The sequence below is a fragment of the Budorcas taxicolor genome, chromosome 12 (genome assembly GCF_023091745.1).
Source record: "Budorcas taxicolor isolate Tak-1 chromosome 12, Takin1.1, whole genome shotgun sequence".
NCBI lineage: Eukaryota > Metazoa > Chordata > Mammalia > Artiodactyla > Bovidae > Budorcas > Budorcas taxicolor.
The window spans coordinates 76365814-76386983 of record NC_068921.1 but is presented as its reverse complement, the minus strand read 5'-3'; the positions used below and the strand labels follow the sequence as shown (position 1 = coordinate 76386983).

Genomic DNA, 21170 nt, shown 5'->3' with positions numbered 1-21170 from the left:
CTGGGAGTTCGAATTCATGGATGAAAAATAAAGCTTAATTTCATGCTTTAGATTCCTTCTTGATACCTCATAGAGTTGAAGACGTATGTGAATTAAAATAAAACAATACAAAGCATGGGGATGGGGAAGATGAAGCTTCTGTGTGGCACACAGATGAGATACCACCCAAACCCTTCAGCTAACTCCCTCTTCCTTCTCCGGCCACACACCCTGACGAATCTTGCATCAGTTCTCATCCACCTGACTTTCCACTTAACCTATTTTTCCCCTTGCATGACCAAGTCTTTTTCCGAAAGAAACAAAATATCTCTCCCTGCTTTTGGCAAATCCGACTTCTTCATTTTCTTTTTCTGCTCTTTTTGTCCTGCTGTGAGCTTGATTACTGCTAATGTAATTTTAAAATAACATGGACAAGAAACTCAGCTAAAACTTCCACTAAAATTACCTTGAAAACTGAGATAATCTGGCCTCTTTTGTCTCAATGATCCATGTAACTGGCTTTTTCATTACTAAGGAAGTAGCTCTGAGATGGAATCTGACACCTGAAGACAACTGAATATAATCCATAATCTCAATATGACATTTTCCCTCAAGTTTCTTCAGGAAAGAGGGGAGGTGGGGGAGGGAGGGAAATCACACTTACAAGTCCACTTATGGCTACAATCCAGATGTAGGAACCAGAGGTGAAAAGCTATAAAAGAAAAAAAAGGCAACTAAAAATGAAATTCAACTGCCAGTCACAGCATATTTACTTTTACATAATTATAGTCATTACCATTTATGTTGTCTTAATTATATATATTATTAATCTAAACAAACGCAAGATTAGCAAATACTCTGTTATATAAAGGAAAATAATATACCAATTTTTCTTTTCTTTCCTCTTCTACCAAGACCTCATTCAGCTTTTCAACAGCCTAAAACAGATTGGTTGAAACCAGCCCGCTCTTGTGCAAAGAAAAATAAGTGAAATTCAAGCACATTCTTGTTTACAAATGGACATTAATTGGTTTATACAAAGTAAAATACTATATGGACAGAAATTATTAGCATTAACAACACGGAAAATATACAGTCGCCGCCTAATGCTTAGTGTCAAGTAATGACATGTATTATAGTTCACATAATTCTCTTATTTCAATTTCTTATTATTGCTACTCTAGTTTTAGATGGAAGACGTCTGTCAGCATACAGGTCCTTGCCCAATGATGTTGCTCTGCTGAACCACTGATCCTCTCATTCCAGTTTGGCCCAGAAAAGAGTGAACCAAGTAACAGGCCTTAGAATTCATTAATGGCAAAAGTAGTTAGAAATGGGTCTCGTGAAATCTCTGCCTTTTTCAAATCATTTACATCCAAGGATTGTGTTCAGGGTTTCTTTTTTTTTTTTTTTTAGTCATAAGACATCTCCCAAGTGTTCCTGCAAGAAAGAAAGATTTGTAGCCTAGTACCAGGATAATATCGGGACAACTGGTAAAATTTGAGTAAGACCGTACCAATATTAATTTCCCAATTTTGTTAAATGAACAGTAGTTACGCAAGAGAATGACCTTATTTATAAGAAATACACTGAAATGTAATATTAATACTGAAATATTTAGAGGGTAAAATGAAGTCACACATGCAGACTAAAAAAAAAAAGATCTGTATCTTAGTGTTTGTTCACTATTAGATCATTAGATCATTAGATGGGGAGTTAAGCATTTCTGCTCGTAGAGAAATAAGCAGGTTCATCGCCGACATCAGCGCCAGGTGAAAACCTCAAAGTTGTGCATGTTTATCAAGGATAGATAGAAAAAAAGATACATAGAAAGAAGACAGATACAAAGGTAACAGATGGCAAAGCACAGGTATAAAGGAGTCTGACAAGCTGTGCTCTTGTGTTAGCTCATGGAGAAATGAGCACTGGCTGCAACTCTAATCCCTTGATCTAAAATTTAATCCTTTGATCGAGCATGGATGCTTGTTCAAGTGTGAATGACTTTGAAAACAACAGGAATGAGAATTAGGTGTAAAATTATTTTTCTGTAGTCTTCTTCCAAAAGTACAGAGAACAGTAATACTTCCACAGCACTTGCTGTGTGTTTTTTTCTCACTGCTGGCCTCCCCAAGGGGCAAGTGCTGCATCTCAAGCTACATTTTATCCTCCATGGGCCCCAGACCTGGGCATTACATGACTGGCTCTTGAGCCCTGTGTACGTCAATGTCTCTTCACAAACGTCTTTGCTCTCCTGAGAAGGACTAAAGTCATTCAATCACTCATCTATCAAATGTCCCTGGTTTCAAGAAGTTGCTGAGTAAGAGAGGCACAGAAATGAGCGTGAAGGTTCAGAGTGGAGGGAACAGAAGTCTGGAGAATAAAAGGTTCACACTCACGTCAAGGTGGGGGAAGGGTGGGAATTGATACTAGATGGACAAGAAGAAACTCTGGATGCCATTCATGATAAAGAGTTCAGATTTTATCAAGAGGCCCAGGGCATCTCCACCTCTACTTTCTGCATCAACTTCTATCCCACCAAAAACAAAAAACAAAGAAAAAAAACGACAAAACAAAACCACTCACAATCTCAGAAAAACCAAAGGTGGCAGTCATACAGATATACATTATTAATATTAGGAACCAACTGACTTAGTTTCTTATTACCTGTTCTGATTACCCCCAAAAACCCAATGCTACAATCTCTAAATCTTCAAATGACCATGTAAAATAGATATCATTGTTCCCACTTTACAGGTGGGCAAATGGGGGCTCAGAAAAAGTGACGGAAAAGGAAAATTACCAGAGCAAGTACTTAAACCAACATCCACTTGGCTCTAAAGACTTGCTACAGGGCTCCACTGAATTCCTGCTCTACAGGTAACAAAACGTTTTCCACCCTCAAAGCTGCTCTCTAACTAGAGCCAACATGAGGACCAGAGGCTTTCATGACCCGACCCAAGTACCAAGCTTACGCACGCCACGTCAGAACTGGAACTTGGGCCTCTGCCCCTGGTCCAGGGTACTCTGCGACCATTGCATTCTGCCTTCTGTTGGAACATCTTAAAAAGAATTAAGCGTGCCACTGCAAACCCTAGTGATAAGAGTAAAACGTGGAAACGGGCTCTTAGGTTATGAGAGTATTAGAGAGGACAAAGGGGAGTGTAAAGCTTTGTAGGCTGAGAGATGAGGAATAAACATATTTCATGAAAAATGGTTGTAAAAGTGGTAAGGAAACACCCACCCCAGATTGGCCATTGATAACACGTGAGAGCAGACAAGAGAAGGTGGAGGAAATGCTGAAGGTTAAAAGGGGAGGGAGGAGGGCCCTGCACAGTGACAGTGGCATCCGGTTTGATGTGTGTGGGATAAGGAATGTTATGAGTATTGACAGTGGATCAAAAGGCCAAGCTACATATGGTACCACAGGAAACAGCAGAATAAAAGTTTACATTAAAAGGTGTGAGAGTGAAAGGAAAGTGACAGGTGTAATGCTACAGGTAGAAAACTGAAAATCACACGTATCTTCTATTCCTGGGCCTGGAACCTAGCAGAGAGCAATCAGTATTCACTGCATGTTGGTAAAGACGATCTTTTTCGATTTAAGTCAAACAGTAAGTCCACTAATGGCCATCGGGTAAAACCATTCAGCGAATGGCGACAGTGCAATCAAGCCTGCTGTGGCACAGGAGTTATGAGGCTGGCACAGTGTATCTGGTTCCTGCTTTAGAGCTTTACTTGTGACTCTGTATTCGATGAATTAATTTTGGCAGTGGCTTTCCACGTTCCGCCTTTGGACTGTTCTCATGTTTCCACTTCATACTGAGATTTTTGAAAAAGTACTTACACGCAATTGTACAACAAAATTAAAATATTTTCCACCGATACAAATTACAGTGAAAGCGCTTATCAGATTTCTAAAGGCTATGAAAGTATTCTAGTACCTTATATACCTTGATGTTCTCATTCTGTAACACTTCCTTTGAACGTTTGATACAGATCATGAAGCCAAACTTATGGGGAAAAAAACTTTGTTTTTCAAGGAGATCAAATGAGAAAAAGACCAAAAAAAAAAAAAAAAAAAAGAGAGAGAAAGAGAGACAGAGAGAGGCAGATCTGGTTAAAGAAATGTGAACAGAAAAAGGTATACTGTACCTGTAGTCCCAATATATATATCAGTGTCTTGTTTGTGATGGACAACGGGCCCAGAATATGTGCCACTTGGACTCTTGGGATGGAGCAGTAAAATGGTACAAAGAGAGCAAACACAGGTGCCAGGCTATGCAAACAAATAAAAAAAAAATCACTATGGTATAATGCTCAATTTACAACACCAACGGCAAATGTATATCTGAAGTAACACTGCTTATCGTTTTATTTCAGTCTGAAAGCATGATCTTAGATACACAAGTTGGTTTCTATATGTACAACACATCCAAAATAATTTTTACGTATATATAATATTTTATGAGAACTCTAACTATCTAATCTTTGTTAACTCTCCCAAAGCTATTGCAAAGTAGTGGTTTGGCATCTACTAATGAACTATCAGCACTGTGAGAAAATGTAAAGCTGATGCTACGTTTTCTTTTCATGAATGATTTGAAATCTGATGAAAGAAACGGGACAAACCAAAATCAAGAAGCGTTACAATTCATCATGGTAAAATGCAAAATCTTCATGTCAGACTTTGTCCAATAATTACATTTTACTGTAGCACTTGACAAGGCTCGCGCTCTTGTCCTCCCTTTCTCAAATATCTTCCTGATTTTGTCTTAAATTCTGCTTCTTGCTGGTTTACCCATGATTTCTTCCACTTCTCTTCTACCTTCTCCAGGGTTCCACTGAAGACTTTTCTCCTTGCTCTAGTCTCTCTCTGTATACTCCTAAGCCCTTCTACGCCTTCAACTAAAAAAAATGAAGTGAGTCCCTAAGCTGTCTGACTGTCCCCTCACCTTGGCTATGAAATTCGATCTGATACCTTCAACTTGACATACTCAAAAGTCACAAACGTCTTTCTACATGAAGACTTGCTTCTCTTGAATCCATCTCCTAATACTGCCAACAGTATTTTCTTCCCCCAAACACAGCTCTGACCATGTCACACCCCTGGTTAAAACCCTTCCTTCCACAGGCTCCCAGTATCCAAAGAAGAAATTCAAACATCAGCATGAACCAGCAAACCCTGTGATTCTTTCTTACCAGTGTGGTTTCCTACAACCATCCCCTTCTCCCTTCCCCTGATCTGGCCCATCCCCTCTCACCCCCTCCTTGTCCAGATGCTCCCTGGGCACCTCAGCCTCTGCTGACTACTCACTGATGCAGGTTATTCTTTCAACACAAAACTGTCACACTTTTCTGCTTAGGAAACTCATGCTTGTGGTGCACGACAGAGCTCAGCTCCTCTCCCCAGGGATTTCTCCAACCCTCCTGGCAGTTAGCCACTCTCCTTTGCCCTTGAAGCTACCCCAGTTTCACTGTTTGAGTGAATCAATGAATCAATTACCTGGGCACTGTGTGAGAGGCCGCAGGTCAGGTACAGGAGCTCCATCAACACCTCTAAGTAGGAAGCAGGCCCTAACCTCAAGGAACTAGCTCCAGGATTGCAAACACACATTCCTACCAGGGTAAGGCAGGAGACAGGAGTGAGTCCTGTGGTTTGGACACACACTTAACACACATTCTTCATTAAACACTTGTTAATTCAATTAGCCTTTTATTTCCTCGTATTTTGGATGAGTGGCAGCACACAAAGAAATGACTGCATCATAAGAAAAATGTAAGAAATACTTTTCACTTCCACAAAGAAATGTTCTCATTACCATTTCTGTGGAAACCACAGGTCCCTCTAGAACATTTGCCCATCTTTGATAGAGAATATGTTATTAAAAAATCATCCACGGTCCTTTCTACTCTTCAACAAAACAAAAAGCCAACACATGTTGAAAACGAGGTAGATGGCAGCACTCTGAAACGTCTTCTGTTGGTACTTGCTGAATGAATGAATTTCTCTTTAAAATGGTAAAACCATACAGCAGGATTTGTCTTTTGTTTTAAAAAGTCCCTTTTCTTGCTTTATTATTTTTAATGGGATTAAAACATGCAGTTTCATAGATACACTCAAACTATCACCTATTGGTCTCTTGGAACATGTCTTTAGGTACTCAATTTATAGAAGGTCTTCTGTTTACATTTAGCAATAAAATGTAAAGAGTGAAGGTATAATAAAACATCTGAAGCAGAGTTCTTACTTGAGGGTACATTTCAATGTAAACTAAGAAATATTGATAGGAATTTTAATGACCACAGTTCATATCTTACATACCAACAGAAGAAGTTTCAAAATTCCTTAGAAGTTATTCATCACTATGCAGTTTTAAATGCTGACTAAATACTAAACCACACCTACCCAATATACAAAAGCACATATTTCAGAGCAAGGTGGTACAGGCTGCTCTGTAGAAAATTTCCACTGCTATTTCTATACACACTGAGTGTTATTAGTCACTGACCAGTCTTTCTCTTTTCCTTATTTTACAACAACATTTGTTCTTTATACTGTCAACAGTAACTCAGCTTGACCTTTTCATACTGAGAACAGCTAACTTCTGGAAGTCCTATGTGGCTTAAGCATACAGGGCTGAAGCACAGAAAGGAATACACGATATAATGTCACTCACATTTGTTGAGTATCTCCTATATACTCACAACTATGCTTGACAGAACAAATGAAATAGAAGCACTGAGGTCAGGTCACAAATGTCCATCTTACATTTTCTATGGAAAAAGGACAGGGACTCTACTTTTATAGTACAACTAAAGCAGTCCTGGCAACTTTCAACAATAAAAATAAGGCTTGTGAACTCATGAAACTATCTGATAGTAAACATCAACAGCATCTCAAAGGACAATTACCCTGTCACCTCTTCTTTATACATGTGATTACTCTAATACCAAAAAGAGGGGAGATCCAGTTTGCTAGAACATTTACTTTACCTGGATATCATAAAATAAAAATGCTTTACTTAACAAAAATTATTTTGAAAATTAAAAGACAAAAACCCCACCAGAATGGCTTTTCAACAAACTGAAAAACTTCTCAACAGTGTCTTCTTCAAGGCTTCTTCGATCCAATTTTTTTTTTCCTTTTTATTTTTTAAATTATGAAGCATGATAACATATTTACAGGAGATTTGGAAAATACAGAACAAAGTTACATATAGTTTGAAAAATTAAGATTTCTGGTTGTAGTTTAAACATCAAACTCTCAAAAATTAATACAGTGAATAGACAGAAAAGTAGAAGGATATAGCAGATCTGAAAAGCACTATGAACAACTCAACATAATTAAGATCAATACAAATTTCACACAACAACAGGATACAGATTCTATTCAAGTTCCCGCAGACTATAAACCAGGAGACAAGGAAACATATCCAGGGACATTAAACAAGGTTCAAAAATTTCATGGTCTAAAGGAGTCTTCAAACCAAGTTTTAAAGGAACTAGTTCTGTAAAAGTTTATCACACTGACCAATCAAATCATAAAATCTCTGTATTTCCCCCTCAGAGAACTGCTATACTAGGAGTTACCTTGGTGATCATTTAGTTCAGTACTTTTATTGTACATAGTGGCATGGAGTCCCAAAGAACTTAGGTGAGCATTACTCCGTTTGACAACGTTTCTCTATGCATCTTCAGCGCGGTAGAGCTTATAATAACCTCAATGGAATAATACACTGAGAGGCTAAAAGTCCTCAGCACTTTGACAGAATCCTGGAGTGGAAGGGTCTCTGAGGGCAGAGAGTCACAACTCCCTACCAAATGATTCAACTCTCTCAGCAACATCCCTCCAAACAGACAGCTGGTTTATGCAAGCACCTACAGAAGAGATGGATCTCCCAGGTGGCTCAGTGGTAAAGAATCCTCCTGCCAAGGCAGAAGACTCCAGTTCGATCCCTGGGTTGGGAAGATCCCCAGGAGAAAGAAATGGCAACCCACCCCAGTATCCTCGCCTGGGAAAGCCCACGGACAGAGGAGCCTGGCGGGCTACAGTTCATGGGGTTATAGAAGAGCTGGACATGACTGAGCACACAAAAACAATGTGTGCCCTTTTTTTTTAAAAATGATCCCAACTTTCGAGGACTGCTTTCCTAGTCTGATTGGAGAGCTGTCTCCTTTTACCCTCTGGAGTTAGGAAGAGTGACACATGCAACCCAAACCCTTTACTGTGATCAGAAGATAATGATCACATCCCCGCCAAGCCTGGACATGCTCAGTTCATTCAATCTTTTCTCCTGAGACCTGGGACCCAGAGCCCGCACCTCCCAGGCAGGCTCTAGGTCATCCATGCCTTGGCAAAATGCAGTTTCTTGAGCTCACTGAGAATGACCAGATCACCTCTCGTATTCTGAGAGCTCTATTTCCATTAATTTAGCCTGTAAATCAGTTTGCATTTTTATATCCATGTGACACTGTTGGTTTAAACTGAGTCGATTAAAACTTGAAGGTGAATAGCACAGGTCTGTGTGCATAACAGGTGATTCTAGCTGTACCCTTCAACCCCTCCCTGTTAACATGGGTTCATGCAGTCACTGATCCAGTCGGTTGGTCTCCTGCCTAAAAACAACCAACTAATCATTATATACATGCAAAAGAGCATTTTCCTCCACTCACCACAGAAACTTCTATTTCTTTCTCATTAAGCTGCTGATAAGACACAGAATGAGTAAACTACTCCCTGCACCAAGTTTCCAGACAGAATTGGCAAAATTGACATTTTTCCCTTAAAACATGTTAACACTCATACTTCACATGTAATATGGATACAACATCATCAGTAGCTATATTCCTTTTTTTCTCCCCCTGGTTAAGGTTTATTTCTTCAGTCTCTTCCAAAGAATTTTTTTTAACTTAAATCTTTATAGAAAAATTTATAAAAGTTCCATAGATATCAACAACTCATAAATTCCAAGGGGTTTTTGGATAACCCTTTTCTAAAAAAAAAATCACTAACAGAAAAATTTCACTTCCCATTAAAAAAAAAGTGCACACGCACACATGAGGCTAACTGATCACTACTATGCTCAGTCACAGGGTGACAGAAAAAAAAGCCACCACCATAAAAGGATGTCTGGTAATCTCCCTTAAAACAACATGCAAGGTTAACCTACTTCAGTTTGGGCGAATACTGACTGCTGCCACACAGGGGCCCCAATAAGGCACTCAGAGGTAAGTAACAGATATTTTGCTTTTTTCAACAAAGTCTTGTAAGTTAAGAAAAACTTTGAAAGTCTAGTTAAGGTTTAAAGTAAAGAATCTTTTTAACAAAAAGCTATAAACATTTCTAACATCAGAAATCTTATCATTAATACAGTTGAGACTCTCTGATGACTGGCAGTTCTAATAAGCTGATATTACGCTAGGTGAAGGCAGCGAATCGGGCCAGAAATATCTTTGCCAAAAAAAATAGGGCTTACTTTGTATTTCTGTGCGAACTCACAATTACAAAAGACAGTATCAAGTAATCAGCAAATACTGCCAGTATTTCAGGATACTTTATGAAGGAAAAGAACAAAGTTATTGTAGAATGGAGCATTTCTACACATAAATGTACTGTGATGAAGTTATTCAGCACAATTGAGAAGTTAGTACCTGTTACTGTTTGACCAGGGATCTATGTACATAAAAGTCTTTCCTGTATTTCTGCTACTTCTCTACTTTTATACTTTCTATTATTTCTCATGATAGAATCTCAATAGTCAAATTCCTGGAGTAAAGGGTACACATTAAAAAAAAAAAGAAGAACTTTAATTAAAATTGATATTTTTCAGTTTACAGAAATATTTACTCTCCCACCAGTGGCAGACAGTCTGGGCTTCACTGCTTCTCTGACAACATGAGTATTTTAATTCTAAATATAAACTGTTAATCTAATAAGTGAAAAAGGAACAGCACTTTTTTGCTTTATGTTTATCTGAAGATCAGAAAGGCTAAACACAGCTCTGTATTTTCTTCCTAGAACTTCTGTATGCATAAAAAATATCACAAAACAATGAACTAGGTGCAGTGAACTGCCAATATTTATGTCCAGGTTGGGAACGGAGGTGACAGAAACTCGTAGTAACATGAAAGCTGTGCAGAGACTTCCTCTAAAGGAGGGTGTGCTTTTTGAGGGGGAGGGTCTTGCTCTAAGCATGATATAGGATAGTGGTTAAGAGCACGGGCTCTGGAGTCGGGCTTGGGCTCTCTTATTTACCAGTTGCGTGACCCTGGACATGTTGCTTCTCGGGTTTCATCTGCTTCCCTTGTAAAATGGGGAGTAACCATACTGCCCAGTCCTTGGGTGTCATAGTAAGTGCTATATAATATTGGTTGTCATAGAAAGCACTGGAAAACTGCCTGCTAGCCTTGGTCTCTCCTCCCTCTGCCCATTAACCCACTGAAGGATGAATCCAATAGGCAAAGTTTCCCCGCCCTACCACTTCTGTGGGCATTTTCTTCTTGAACTTGTTTCGAGATCTTTAGAGAATATTTCACATGGAGACTGAGTCTATGGATGTCTATACACCTAACTGTGCTGCCGGCTGGACTTTGCATCTGCTAGGATTTCAGTGCATGTTTTCTCTTGGGGGGTTAATTGTAGTTCTTGGACATGACACTGCAAAGAGCACACGGCTCCAGAAAGCATCCTCACTCACTAGGCTCACATATCGTGTGAGTGGTGGGAATGCCTTTGATAAATTACTTTCAACTGGCTTCTAAGAGCTTCTCAGTAACATGACCAGTCATTTAATGGAATAATATCAACTCAGGTCACTATGACTTTTTATTCATTTATGCTTTCCACAGGCATTGATTAGCTATCTGCAGCTGGCCAGATCTGAAACATTCTAGGGGATAAAATGAGATAAAATTGGCATCCTTTAAAAGTTTACAACTAAAAAAAGAGCTCCCCACCCAGTAAAGGAGTTTGGTAGGGACAGCAGTCTCTCTGCTACGGTTAAGGGCCTCCTGCAGCTGCTAAAAGGTCCTGGTTGTGTATATGCTAAGGATGTGTCGTATCCCCCAGTCCATACAGCTTCCCAGCCTCCCAAGAAGTTTGTAAAACACAGGGATTCAATGGCAGATGAAATACCTAACATGCTAATCCCCTGAAAAACAACAGAGGTGACAAAGATCCTTGTGGTATCTGGAAAGCCAGAACAGAGAAATAAAAATGTTCTGTTAAATATCTGCAAATACTTAACAAGCCTAAGAGCCATCCTAGGTATTCACCTTCTCTTGGTGGAAATTTCAATCCAAACTGTTTTCATAGACATCCTGTTTAAGCCAGTAAAGTCTAAATTCATTTATGAAACTTTTACTTGCACTAAAATATGCTACAAATAAATCAATGAACTCCTTATTGATAGCAACTTATTCTTCTCCTTCCCGCTCTTGTCCCATCTCCCCAGCCCTTCTCTTCCCTCTGGTTCAGGCAGGTGTATGAGCTGGTATGTGTTAAAAGTTCTGAGATGTCTTCCTATTTTACTTGTTTCCTACCAGTAACATCAGATCAGGCTGGAAATAGGAGCGGGGGCTAAAATGTATTATGTCGAATGTCATTCCTGGAGCCGATCTGCCAGGAGTAAATCCTGACACTTAACAGCTGTGTCTTGAGGCAAGACTCGTGAGCGCTCTGTTCCTTGGTTTCACCACCGGCAACGGATTGGGGAAAGCTTTGTGAGAGTCGGGGAGTGAATATACCTAGGGAGCCCCGGGCACTGCCTGGGATGCAATCTATGCTGCATACTACTGGCTACTTTTATTCATCAAACACACCCTGTAGTCTAACAAAGAAACTCCCACTGAGGATCAGGAAAGCTGGGACTCTGCTACTCCTTAACGGGTATTTACTGAGCACCAGTGATGGGCCGGCTGGAGAGAACACCAAATTAACAACACAGCCCCCACTCTCAGGACTCACAGGCTAGCAGGAAACAGGAAAAACAAAACAAAACAAGAAAACAGCAGAGATGCCAGTCCAGGGTGCAGGGCCCTGGCTAGGGCGCCCATGTGGCCAGTCTGCAGGGCGGGCAGGGCTGAGGGAGGAGAGTGCAGGACGAGTCAGGGAAGCCTCCAGGGGCAGCCGATTCTGAACAAAGGCCTGAGGAAAGAGAGCAGGAGTGGAGGATGCAGGCCGGGCCAAGGAGGTGCCAGAGAGAAGGAAGAGGACCAGAAAGGAAGACAGCTGTGAGAGAGCACAGGGTATCAGCAGCCATTCCAGCAGGGCCCGAGCTCGAGGTCACAGGCGGGAAGACGGCCAGAGATCCAGCTCAGAGGGAAGCGGGGCCCAATCACGAAGGAAACTGTGTGTCACCACAGAGAGCGTGCAGTCTGCCTGGGGCCAGAGGGCACGGTGCGAGCCGGCGCAGGCTGCAGCTACAGCTGCAGAGAGAAGAGGGCGGCCGAGGCCGGCAGAGCAGAGGCAGCCGCAGGCACCCAGGCGGACAGACGGTGCGGGCAGGGCGCAGGGGGGAGGGCGCAGGGGGGAGGGGCACAGCAGGCTGAAGGCCCAGGAACCGCTGGCTGGCAGGGCACCTGCTTGGCCCCTGGCTTGGCACCTGTCCTGCGGGGAGGACCCCTGAGTGAGAGATCTAATCTCTCTGGGATTCCCTTTATCCATAAAATAAGGATGTGTAACGTTTGTGACCAATTTCCACGAGATAACAGAGATGAAATACACAATTTCAAACTCCCTCAGACTTTAAGGAGAAAAGGTACCTATTATTTCTGGAAACATTTTGGATTCAGGGGATAAACGTTAATAGCCCTTCTTTATAAGGAGTCTTTACATATTTATATACATATATTTATGCAGTTGATTATCTTGCATATAGGTCCAGTCATGCCACACAGAAATGGTCTTTGTCTTCCTTACACTGGAAAGCATATCAGGGTGGCAATTTTTTTTCTCCCAGTTCCTAAGCAATATGCCACATATTTCGAGTCCTCAGGGCTACTAACCTCCTTCTGTCTTCATCTCTGAAGACCTTCATATCATTCGAGTCCGTATTCAAGTTGCCAAAAAGCCACAGGAGGAATAAATAATCAGTGAAAGGTGAAAGAAAAATAGCCAGACTATATAAAACCCCAAATGTGCAAGGGGGTGTTTAAGCAGGTAACACAGGTCAGGCACCTTTCACTTTCCCATCAGTTCCGACGTAGGTGTTTACAGAAGGTGCAGCGTCTCCATGGGGTTCAGGACACCAAGGAGGCACAAAGAGGAAAGGACAGACCAGCCAATGCAGGGGTGTTTTTTGTTTCTGAAGATGCACCCCAAGCAGTGGCCTGTACCTGACCCTGGGCAGACCTACCGGGAGGCAGTGAGGACCAGACCGTGTCCTGGGGTCAGCCGCAGGGTCACCCTTCCACAGACCAGAGAAAGCAAGCGAGCTCCCCAGGAGGCAGGGAGGAGAGCTGACCTCAGACACTGACTGCAGATGACAAGACTCCTGACATACACACTCCGGCGCATTGCGGGCAGGGGGGGGTTTCCTCGGAGACATGGAGGCAGCTATCAGCCTGCTTTCTGGACGGTGTTCCCTGTATATCCTCCCCCAGAATCAATCTTGGACACAGCTACCAACTCAGGACTCAAAGTTGGTTGGGGAGTGGAGTGGGGGGAACGAAACCCGAGAGCACAGGAAGATTTCTTTGACTAGGTTATCGGGTGTGGGCTGACTATCACAGTGGTTCAGAGTGGCCTGGAACAGGCACCTGGCCACGCCCGCGGAGGGAAGGAAAGTTGGGCCTGTGCTGTTCACGCCCGTCCATGCCTTGGGGCTCTTTCCACAATCACAATGACAATCAGGAATGATTCTCTGGCTCCTATTTTGCAAGGTGGGCTTCCCTTGTGGTTCAGTGGTAAAGAATCTGCCTGCTAATGCAGGAGATGCAGGTTCGAACCCTGCGTCAGCAAGATTCTCTTGAGAAGGGCATGGCAACCCACTCCAGTGTTCTTGCCTGGGAAATCCCATGGACAGAGAAGCCTGGCGGGCTATAGTCCACAGGGTTGCAAAACAGGCAGACGTGACTCATGACTAAATTTTGCAGGGCAGTGGGGACACACAGCTGCTCGAGTGGTTTCTCACCCTGAAGCTGGTCCAAGCCCCTGACAAATACGTATAAAAATAGGGTAACTAGAGAAAGCAACAGTGATTGCTTTCTTCCATGGAGTGTTTGTCATCACGCGTGCTAAGTCGCTTCAGTCCTGTCTGACTCTGCGGCCCCATGGACTGCAGTCTGCCAGGCTCCTCTGTCCATGGGATTCTCCAGGCAAGAGTACTGGAGTCGGTGGCCACGCCCTCCTCCAGGGGTCTTCCTTACCCAGGGACCAAGCCCGCGTCTCTTGTGTCCCCGGCATGGCAGGCAGAGATTCTCTACCACTAGCGCCACCTGGGAAGCCCGAGCATTCGTCCTCAGAGGCGCCGAACAGCCTCAGCCTGCTGTCCTGAAACATCTGTGCTCGTCTGTTTCCCCAAGAGACAGAATCCTTGTCTCTTTGAGTCCAGAGCCTTTCTCTGCCCACTCCTTTCCCAGGGACTTTCTTTTCCCCCACTTAGAAATCTTTCCTCCATCTTAGCCCTCTTCAACAAAATAAACAAAGGACAGTGTATCAACAAAAATCAAAGAATCGGATCAGACAGCACACATCATTTAACAACAGACAAATATCATTTGCATCTGCACGTCCACTCTGGGGCTCCCTGGGTTGTTTTTGAGAGTGTGCTCCAGGAACTTCCTCTCTGGTGCAGGCGACTGTGGGCACTTTGACTCAGACCATCTCGATGTGTAAACACGGTCCTGAGCAGACTTCACCTCACAGAGAAGTCACCTCTTAGCAACGATACTGTCAGCACGCTTTGACCCATTCGGTTCATTGCTAAGGCCTGAAATTAAACAAAATTACTATAAGATTAAGCCCTTCTCATTTTAAGAGTTGATGATTATTAAGCGGATACATATTAGGGGTAAAGGTGACATTTCAGGAATCTTAGAGCTAAACTCTAAGAGGCAGTATTCTAGCATTTACTAGATCTTTGAATATAATGATTTTATGCTGCTTCTGCCGCAAATAAAAGCTAAGACAATAATTATCCAAGCAAGTAAGCTGAGACAGCAGAAAGTATGAATCAGTACCCTGTGGAAAAAAATCACAACTGCCTCCAAGCTGGTATCCAGGGTAAGTATTTCTAGAGTACAAACCACATTAGCTCTTGGACAATTTTCTGAAACACTAATAAATGAGTTTTGAGGGGGCTTTTTATTTTTTCCTTTCTGTGGCTAGAAAGAACTCGACAGTTCATGTCAACATGTCCGGTTATGCAAAAATGAGATGATAGTGTCTTAAGAAACGCTCGCCATTCTAATTAGTAAGGAAATCAATCTACATAGAACCACACACACAGGCCCACTCCCAAAAATGGAAGTGAAAACACTTAGGAGGATATTCATATTTTGCTGTGGAAGAACTTGCTGTTATACGTTAGGATAACAGTAAAGTTAAAAGGATCGATATTGAGTGACAGAGACAAAACTGAGACAGCCTCCTTTGCTTATTAAGAAAAACTTTCAGAGGCCTGGCACAGATGGCTGCCCTGTGGCTCCTTGGGTGGAACCTGAATAAGGACCCACACTTCCCGCAGCCCAGGTACATCTGCGCCCTCAGGGCAAGGCTTGTGAGCCTCATCCTTTCAGGTGTAAGGCACAGGGGACAGCTTAGCGACATGGCGCGTCTTTTCATCAGAAAGCTTCACAATGAAATTGTAACTATTAGAGGTTCAAGTACTCTAAGGAAAAAAGATTTAGAGTAAGCACTTCTTTGTGCTTTTCTCAAGGCAATAAAAGGACAAGCCACAGGACTTTCAAGTACAACTCAGTGTATCTAACCTCAATAACGCATCAGATGCTATTGTCTTAACAATTATGAAAAATGTTTTTAAAATTCAGTCTAAAATAAACAAAGAGGTAAAGAAAGGAACGATTTGGTTATGACTAAAAGAGGAAGGATTAGAAACAGTTAAAAGGGGAATTTGCAATGCAAAAGTTGATAAAGGAGCACTGTAATGCAAAGAGCAAACAGAACCCCGGTGTGTCAACGATCTAACACCTCATTCAGACAAGAGCACAGTCCCAACATCCATTTGTTACCAGGTTTAGGTCCTCGGACATTAAAAGGTATCATGTCTGAATTTTCTGGAGGATGGAGGGGGGCACTAGAAAGCCATTTTTCCTGAATAAAAGCATGGAGTAAGTCGAGGTTCAGGAAGGTAATCCTGAATCCTAAAAGGATTAAAGGAAGGGACAAAATAGGGTTTCTGAGGGAATATGATAACAAATTGGGATTGCCCGATTGCCTGATACAGGAACAGGATAACAGTTCCTACGAAAGGATTTTTCTCTCAATTTGAAAAAGATAAAATGGACTAAAACTATAGCATTAATAATAACACTGGGTAAACACCACCAAAGGTACTATAATACTAGAGCTGCTGACCGATGGAATCGACCTTCCCAGAGGTTGCTGAAGGGCCAAACGCACACATTCCGAAACAGCCCACATTCCCCTTTACTCGAGAGCCCCTGGGTCAGGGCACGTGCATGTCCGCCTTGCGCAAGGGCCTTTCTCTGACTCGGGACGGGGCCTCTCTGCAGTCTCCCCTCAGGGCTCTATGACGCAGCGTCCACCGGCCTGGCCTCGACCTGGGAAGGTGCCTCTCCTGGAACGGCTTCTGCTGGAAGAACCGGCCGCCCGCTCCGGGGCGGCTAGGCCACGTGTGCCCCGGCTGTCTGTGCACAGGTGAGGACGGCCCTGACGCCTCGACCACCCTGAAACCACAGACTCTCGGTTCTTGAGAGGCAGCATGGAGCGGCTGCCACTGCTGGACGGGGTAGGAGGCTGGAAGCCAGCGGGGGAGGGAGAAGAATCCAGCGCGTCCTCTACCTTCTCTGAGAGGGGTCACCTTGAGGGCAGAGTAGGCAGGTGCTGGCCACACCTGGCTGCCAGGGTGGCTGGGAGTGGTCTTCCAGATCGGACTTAAGGTAGGCACCCAGCAACAATTCAGGCCTGAATCTGAATAAAGAACACTCGGGCGAGCTCTGAAACGCAGGTCAGAGGACAAGCTTTGGCAAGAAGAGCTGAACTGTAAATTTTTACTCACATTAAAAGGAAGTATTTACCTATTTACTCATTTCATAAGTTAATTCATGATCGGTGTTGAAATTGAGAAGGTATGAATGGAACTCAAAATTTACTTGTACAAAATGATGTGCTAGCCTCTGTATCCATGCATGGATGTGTGTGTAAACAGCTGCTTTTCTTCTTTCCAAAGTGGCCTGATGTGTAATCCACTTTCTCTACTTCACATTATTCCCTGTCTGGAAACAGGCATCTATGTAGCCATTTTCAGTAGCCGTGTCCTGTCATATTCCACTATAGGGCCATAAACTAACCAATTCCCTAATGATGGATGTCTGATTTGGTTGCAAACTTTCACACTTAAAATTTGACACTGTTTTAAACATCTTTTCCTTAGGATAAAATATTCTGAAAACATTGCCTTGTGTGTTTCATCCATCAAAAAACATTTATTTTTGATGGATGCTACTGGATGCCGTATTTCACTCAGTGAAGCAGTTGGCCATGCTTTTACAACTGGTGGGCAGTGACACATTCTCAGAGTCAGTGTAACTCTCCTAACCTCTACAACCATTATTATTCATATGGAGAATTAGCAGACTCCACAGTGTTGTGTTTTTTCCCCACCGTGTATTTCAAAGGCAGTTCCCAGGAACCTGCTTTGGAAGATTCCTCAAAATAAAATTTAAACGTTGAGATTTTCAGAAAAAATTTTTTCCACAAAAATTCAAAAACTAAAAGTAGCTCTTGATGCCTGTTCCTGCAACCCATGCCTGGAATTTCTACCTATGTCCAGACTCAGTTTCTGCAAAGTTGCTTTTCATACTAATGGATAAAGTCTCTTCTGTTTTTATTTCATAATTGCAATTCCACGATTTCCCCTTTGAGAATCACTCCATTCCACCCCCACCCCCACCCCCCAAAACACACAAAATATAAACCCCATACTTACTGGGTGGGTTTTGTTTGGAGTTTTAATTCATCAATAACTCCATTTATTTTTTATTATTTTCTTCTATTTTGGGGGTGGGGGCAAACTCAGTTCTTTTCTAGCTTCTTGAGTTATATATTTAACTTAGCTACTTTCAATTTTTTAAGAAATAAATGCCTTCAAGGCTTTGCATCAATTTTGGGTTAACTCTTTAGCTGCGCTCCACTCCACCGTTTTATAATATTTTTGCCCTTTAGTAGTAAGAACTTCAAAATCTGCATTGTGATTTCTTAACCCATAAGTTCCTTAGAAAAATATATTTCTTTCTTTTTTATTTTAGAAAAATATATTTCTAGAATCCAAACTGATTCTTTACCTTACTTTTTATTTCTAGTTTAGTCATACCGTACTACTCACAGGGAATGTGAGCTGCTGTTGTGCTATGTTGTGTTAGTCACTTAGTCATGTCTGACTCTTTGTGGACCCATGGACTATAGCCCGCCAGGCTCCTCTGTCCATTGGATTCTCCAGGCAAGAATACAAGAGTGGGTTGCCATTTTCTTCCCCAGGGGATCTTCCTGACCCAAGGACTGAACTCACGTCTCCTGCACTGCAGGTGGATTCTTCACCACCTGAGCCACCAGGGAAGTCCTTACTCACAAGGAATGTGAGCTGCTTGCTAATGATATTCTGAGACTTTGGAGACACGTCTTCATAACCGAGTAAAAGGTCAAACTTGCAAAGAATTCCAATGTGCTTTAAGCACAAATTTTGCTAGCATTTAAGTCTTGTTGGGTTAATCTTCTCCTTTTTACCTATCATATTGTAATAAAAATGTGTTAAACTCTTCCATTACAGTTGTGGATTTGACAATTTCTCGTTTAAATTCTGTCAAATTTTGCTGTTACATGTAAAATTCATCATAATTTTTATGTCCTTGAACTAGTCCTTTGACCTTGTGTAGTGAATTTTTTTGTTTCTATTGATTGTGCTTTGAATTCTGTTTTTTTCTGATGTTAATATTGCTAGTCTAGCTTTCCACTGGTGGATTCTTTACCACTGAGCTACCAGTATATGGCTGGATTTTTTAAAATCCAAACTGATAGTCTCTGTCTTTTAAGAGGTGAGTTCAATGGTGGCTCAGATGGTAAAGAATGTGCCTGCAATGCAAGAGACTAGAGTTTGATTCCCTGGGTCAGGAAGATCCCCTGGAGAAGGGAATGGCTACTTACTCCAGTATTTTTAACTGGAGAATTCCGGACAGAGGAGCCTGGTGGGCTATAATCCACAGGGTCACAAAGAGTCAGACACGACTGAGCGACTAACACTTTCACTTTCCACTTTTTGGGGCTTCTCTGGTGGCTCAGATGGTAAACAATCTGCCTACAACACAGGAGACCTGGTTCGATCTCCTAGGTCGGGAAGATCTGCTGGAGAAGGGAAGGGCTACCACTCCAATATTTTTTTTTTAAATCTGTTCTTAATTGAAGGATAATCGCTTTACAATGTTGTGTTGGTTTCTGCCATACATCAACATGAATCAGCCAAGGGGTGGGTGTGTGTCTGTGTGTATTCCCTCCCTCTGGAACCTCCCTCCCACCCCTCTAGTTGTCACAGAGCCCTGGTTTGAGTTCCCTGAGTCATACACCAAATTCTACTCTAGTATTCTTGCCTGGAGAATCCAATGGACAGAAGAGCCTGGCGGGCTACAGTTCACGGGGTCTCAAAGAGTCAGACACGACTAACACTTCCAGGTCAACGTATTTAAATTTTTTTTTTTTTTTAATTTGTTGTGACACATTTCCTTTCTTATTTTGTTTTTTCTACCTGCCATTTTCATCCTTTGCTTTTTCCCAGAGTCTCCTTTTCTGTCTTCTCTTGATTAATAAAAAGTTTATTTCCTTTTTTGCTCCCATTTGCTTCAGGTTGTAGTCCTATATTTTCATGATTAACCTATCAACACTGTAGGTAATACACACCTACGACATTAGTACAGTCCTCTCGGAACCTCCTTGTTCTGTCGGTATCACTGTTTTAAGATTGTTACAGAGCTTCCACTTTATTTAATACAGCAGTTGGAGATGCAGATGTCTAGTCAGTGTTTCCTTGCCTGGAGAATCCCAGGGATGGGGGAGCCTGGTGGGCTGCCATCTATGGGGTCGCACAGAGTCGGACACGACTGACGTGACTTAGCAGCAGCAGCAGCAGCAGTCAGTGTTTTAATAAGGCTAGAAACAGAGTTCTTCCCTTTAACATACAGCACCATCATTACTAGATATATTGACTTCTCCCTCAATTACAGTGACTTTCAGATGAGATTTTATGCATAGAGACCTACCACAAAATTATTTTCCTTCTAAAAATAACTTTACAGGGGACTTTCCTGGCAGTCCAGTGGTTAAGTTTCTGCACTTCCAATGTAGGGGGGCTTGAGTTCAATCCCTGGTCGGGGAACTAAGATCCCACATGCCATGTAGTATGGCCATAAAAAAAGAAAAATCTTCACGGAATTTATTCCTCTGCTGTTTTTTAGTTTTATCGAAGTTCCTCCTCATATATGGATTTTTATTGTAGGAGTTTTTCACTCTCCATAGTAGACATTATTTATAATAAGAAAAGAGGTAGAAATAATCCAGGTATTCATCAAGGGTGTAGGGAAGCAAATTATGCATTACTGCTGGAACACCTCAGAATACGTATTAAATGTCTACATAAGATCTACACATATGACAAAGAAAGACATAGACTACCCTGATACAAGAACACAGTACATGAACAAAACAGAACACAGAATACCACGTGTGTGATTTTTCCTACTGTTTGCACATGAGAGAATGCACACTGCACACATCAGTGGGGCACCTGCAGAATGATACACTTTAACACTAATTTAAAATTCTCCCCTCAAAACACTTTTTTCTTTCTCTTTTTGTTTCTTTTTCTTCTTTTTTTTTGTTGCTGTTTTTGTCATGGTTGTCGTGGTCATGGTCTTCTTCTTCTTTCCTTAAAGAAAACCTAGCTTTCAGTTCCGAACAAAGGCCTTAGCTTGTTTCTCATAATTTTGGGGTTAACACAAATCAG

The 21170-nt window shown here is 42.0% G+C and overlaps 1 protein-coding gene across 1 annotated transcript in view; it reads right to left on the bottom strand.

Moving 5' to 3' along the window:
- UBAC2 (UBA domain containing 2) overlaps window positions 1–21170 on the bottom strand; it is a 170822-nt gene that overhangs the window by 62502 nt on the left and 87150 nt on the right. The window contains exons 5-6 of the mRNA XM_052650151.1: window positions 4132–4255; window positions 644–691 (exon numbers count right to left, since the gene is read on the bottom strand). Of these exons, the coding sequence (XP_052506111.1) occupies window positions 644–691; window positions 4132–4255 (172 nt within the window). The remainder of the gene's footprint in view (window positions 1–643; window positions 692–4131; window positions 4256–21170) is intronic.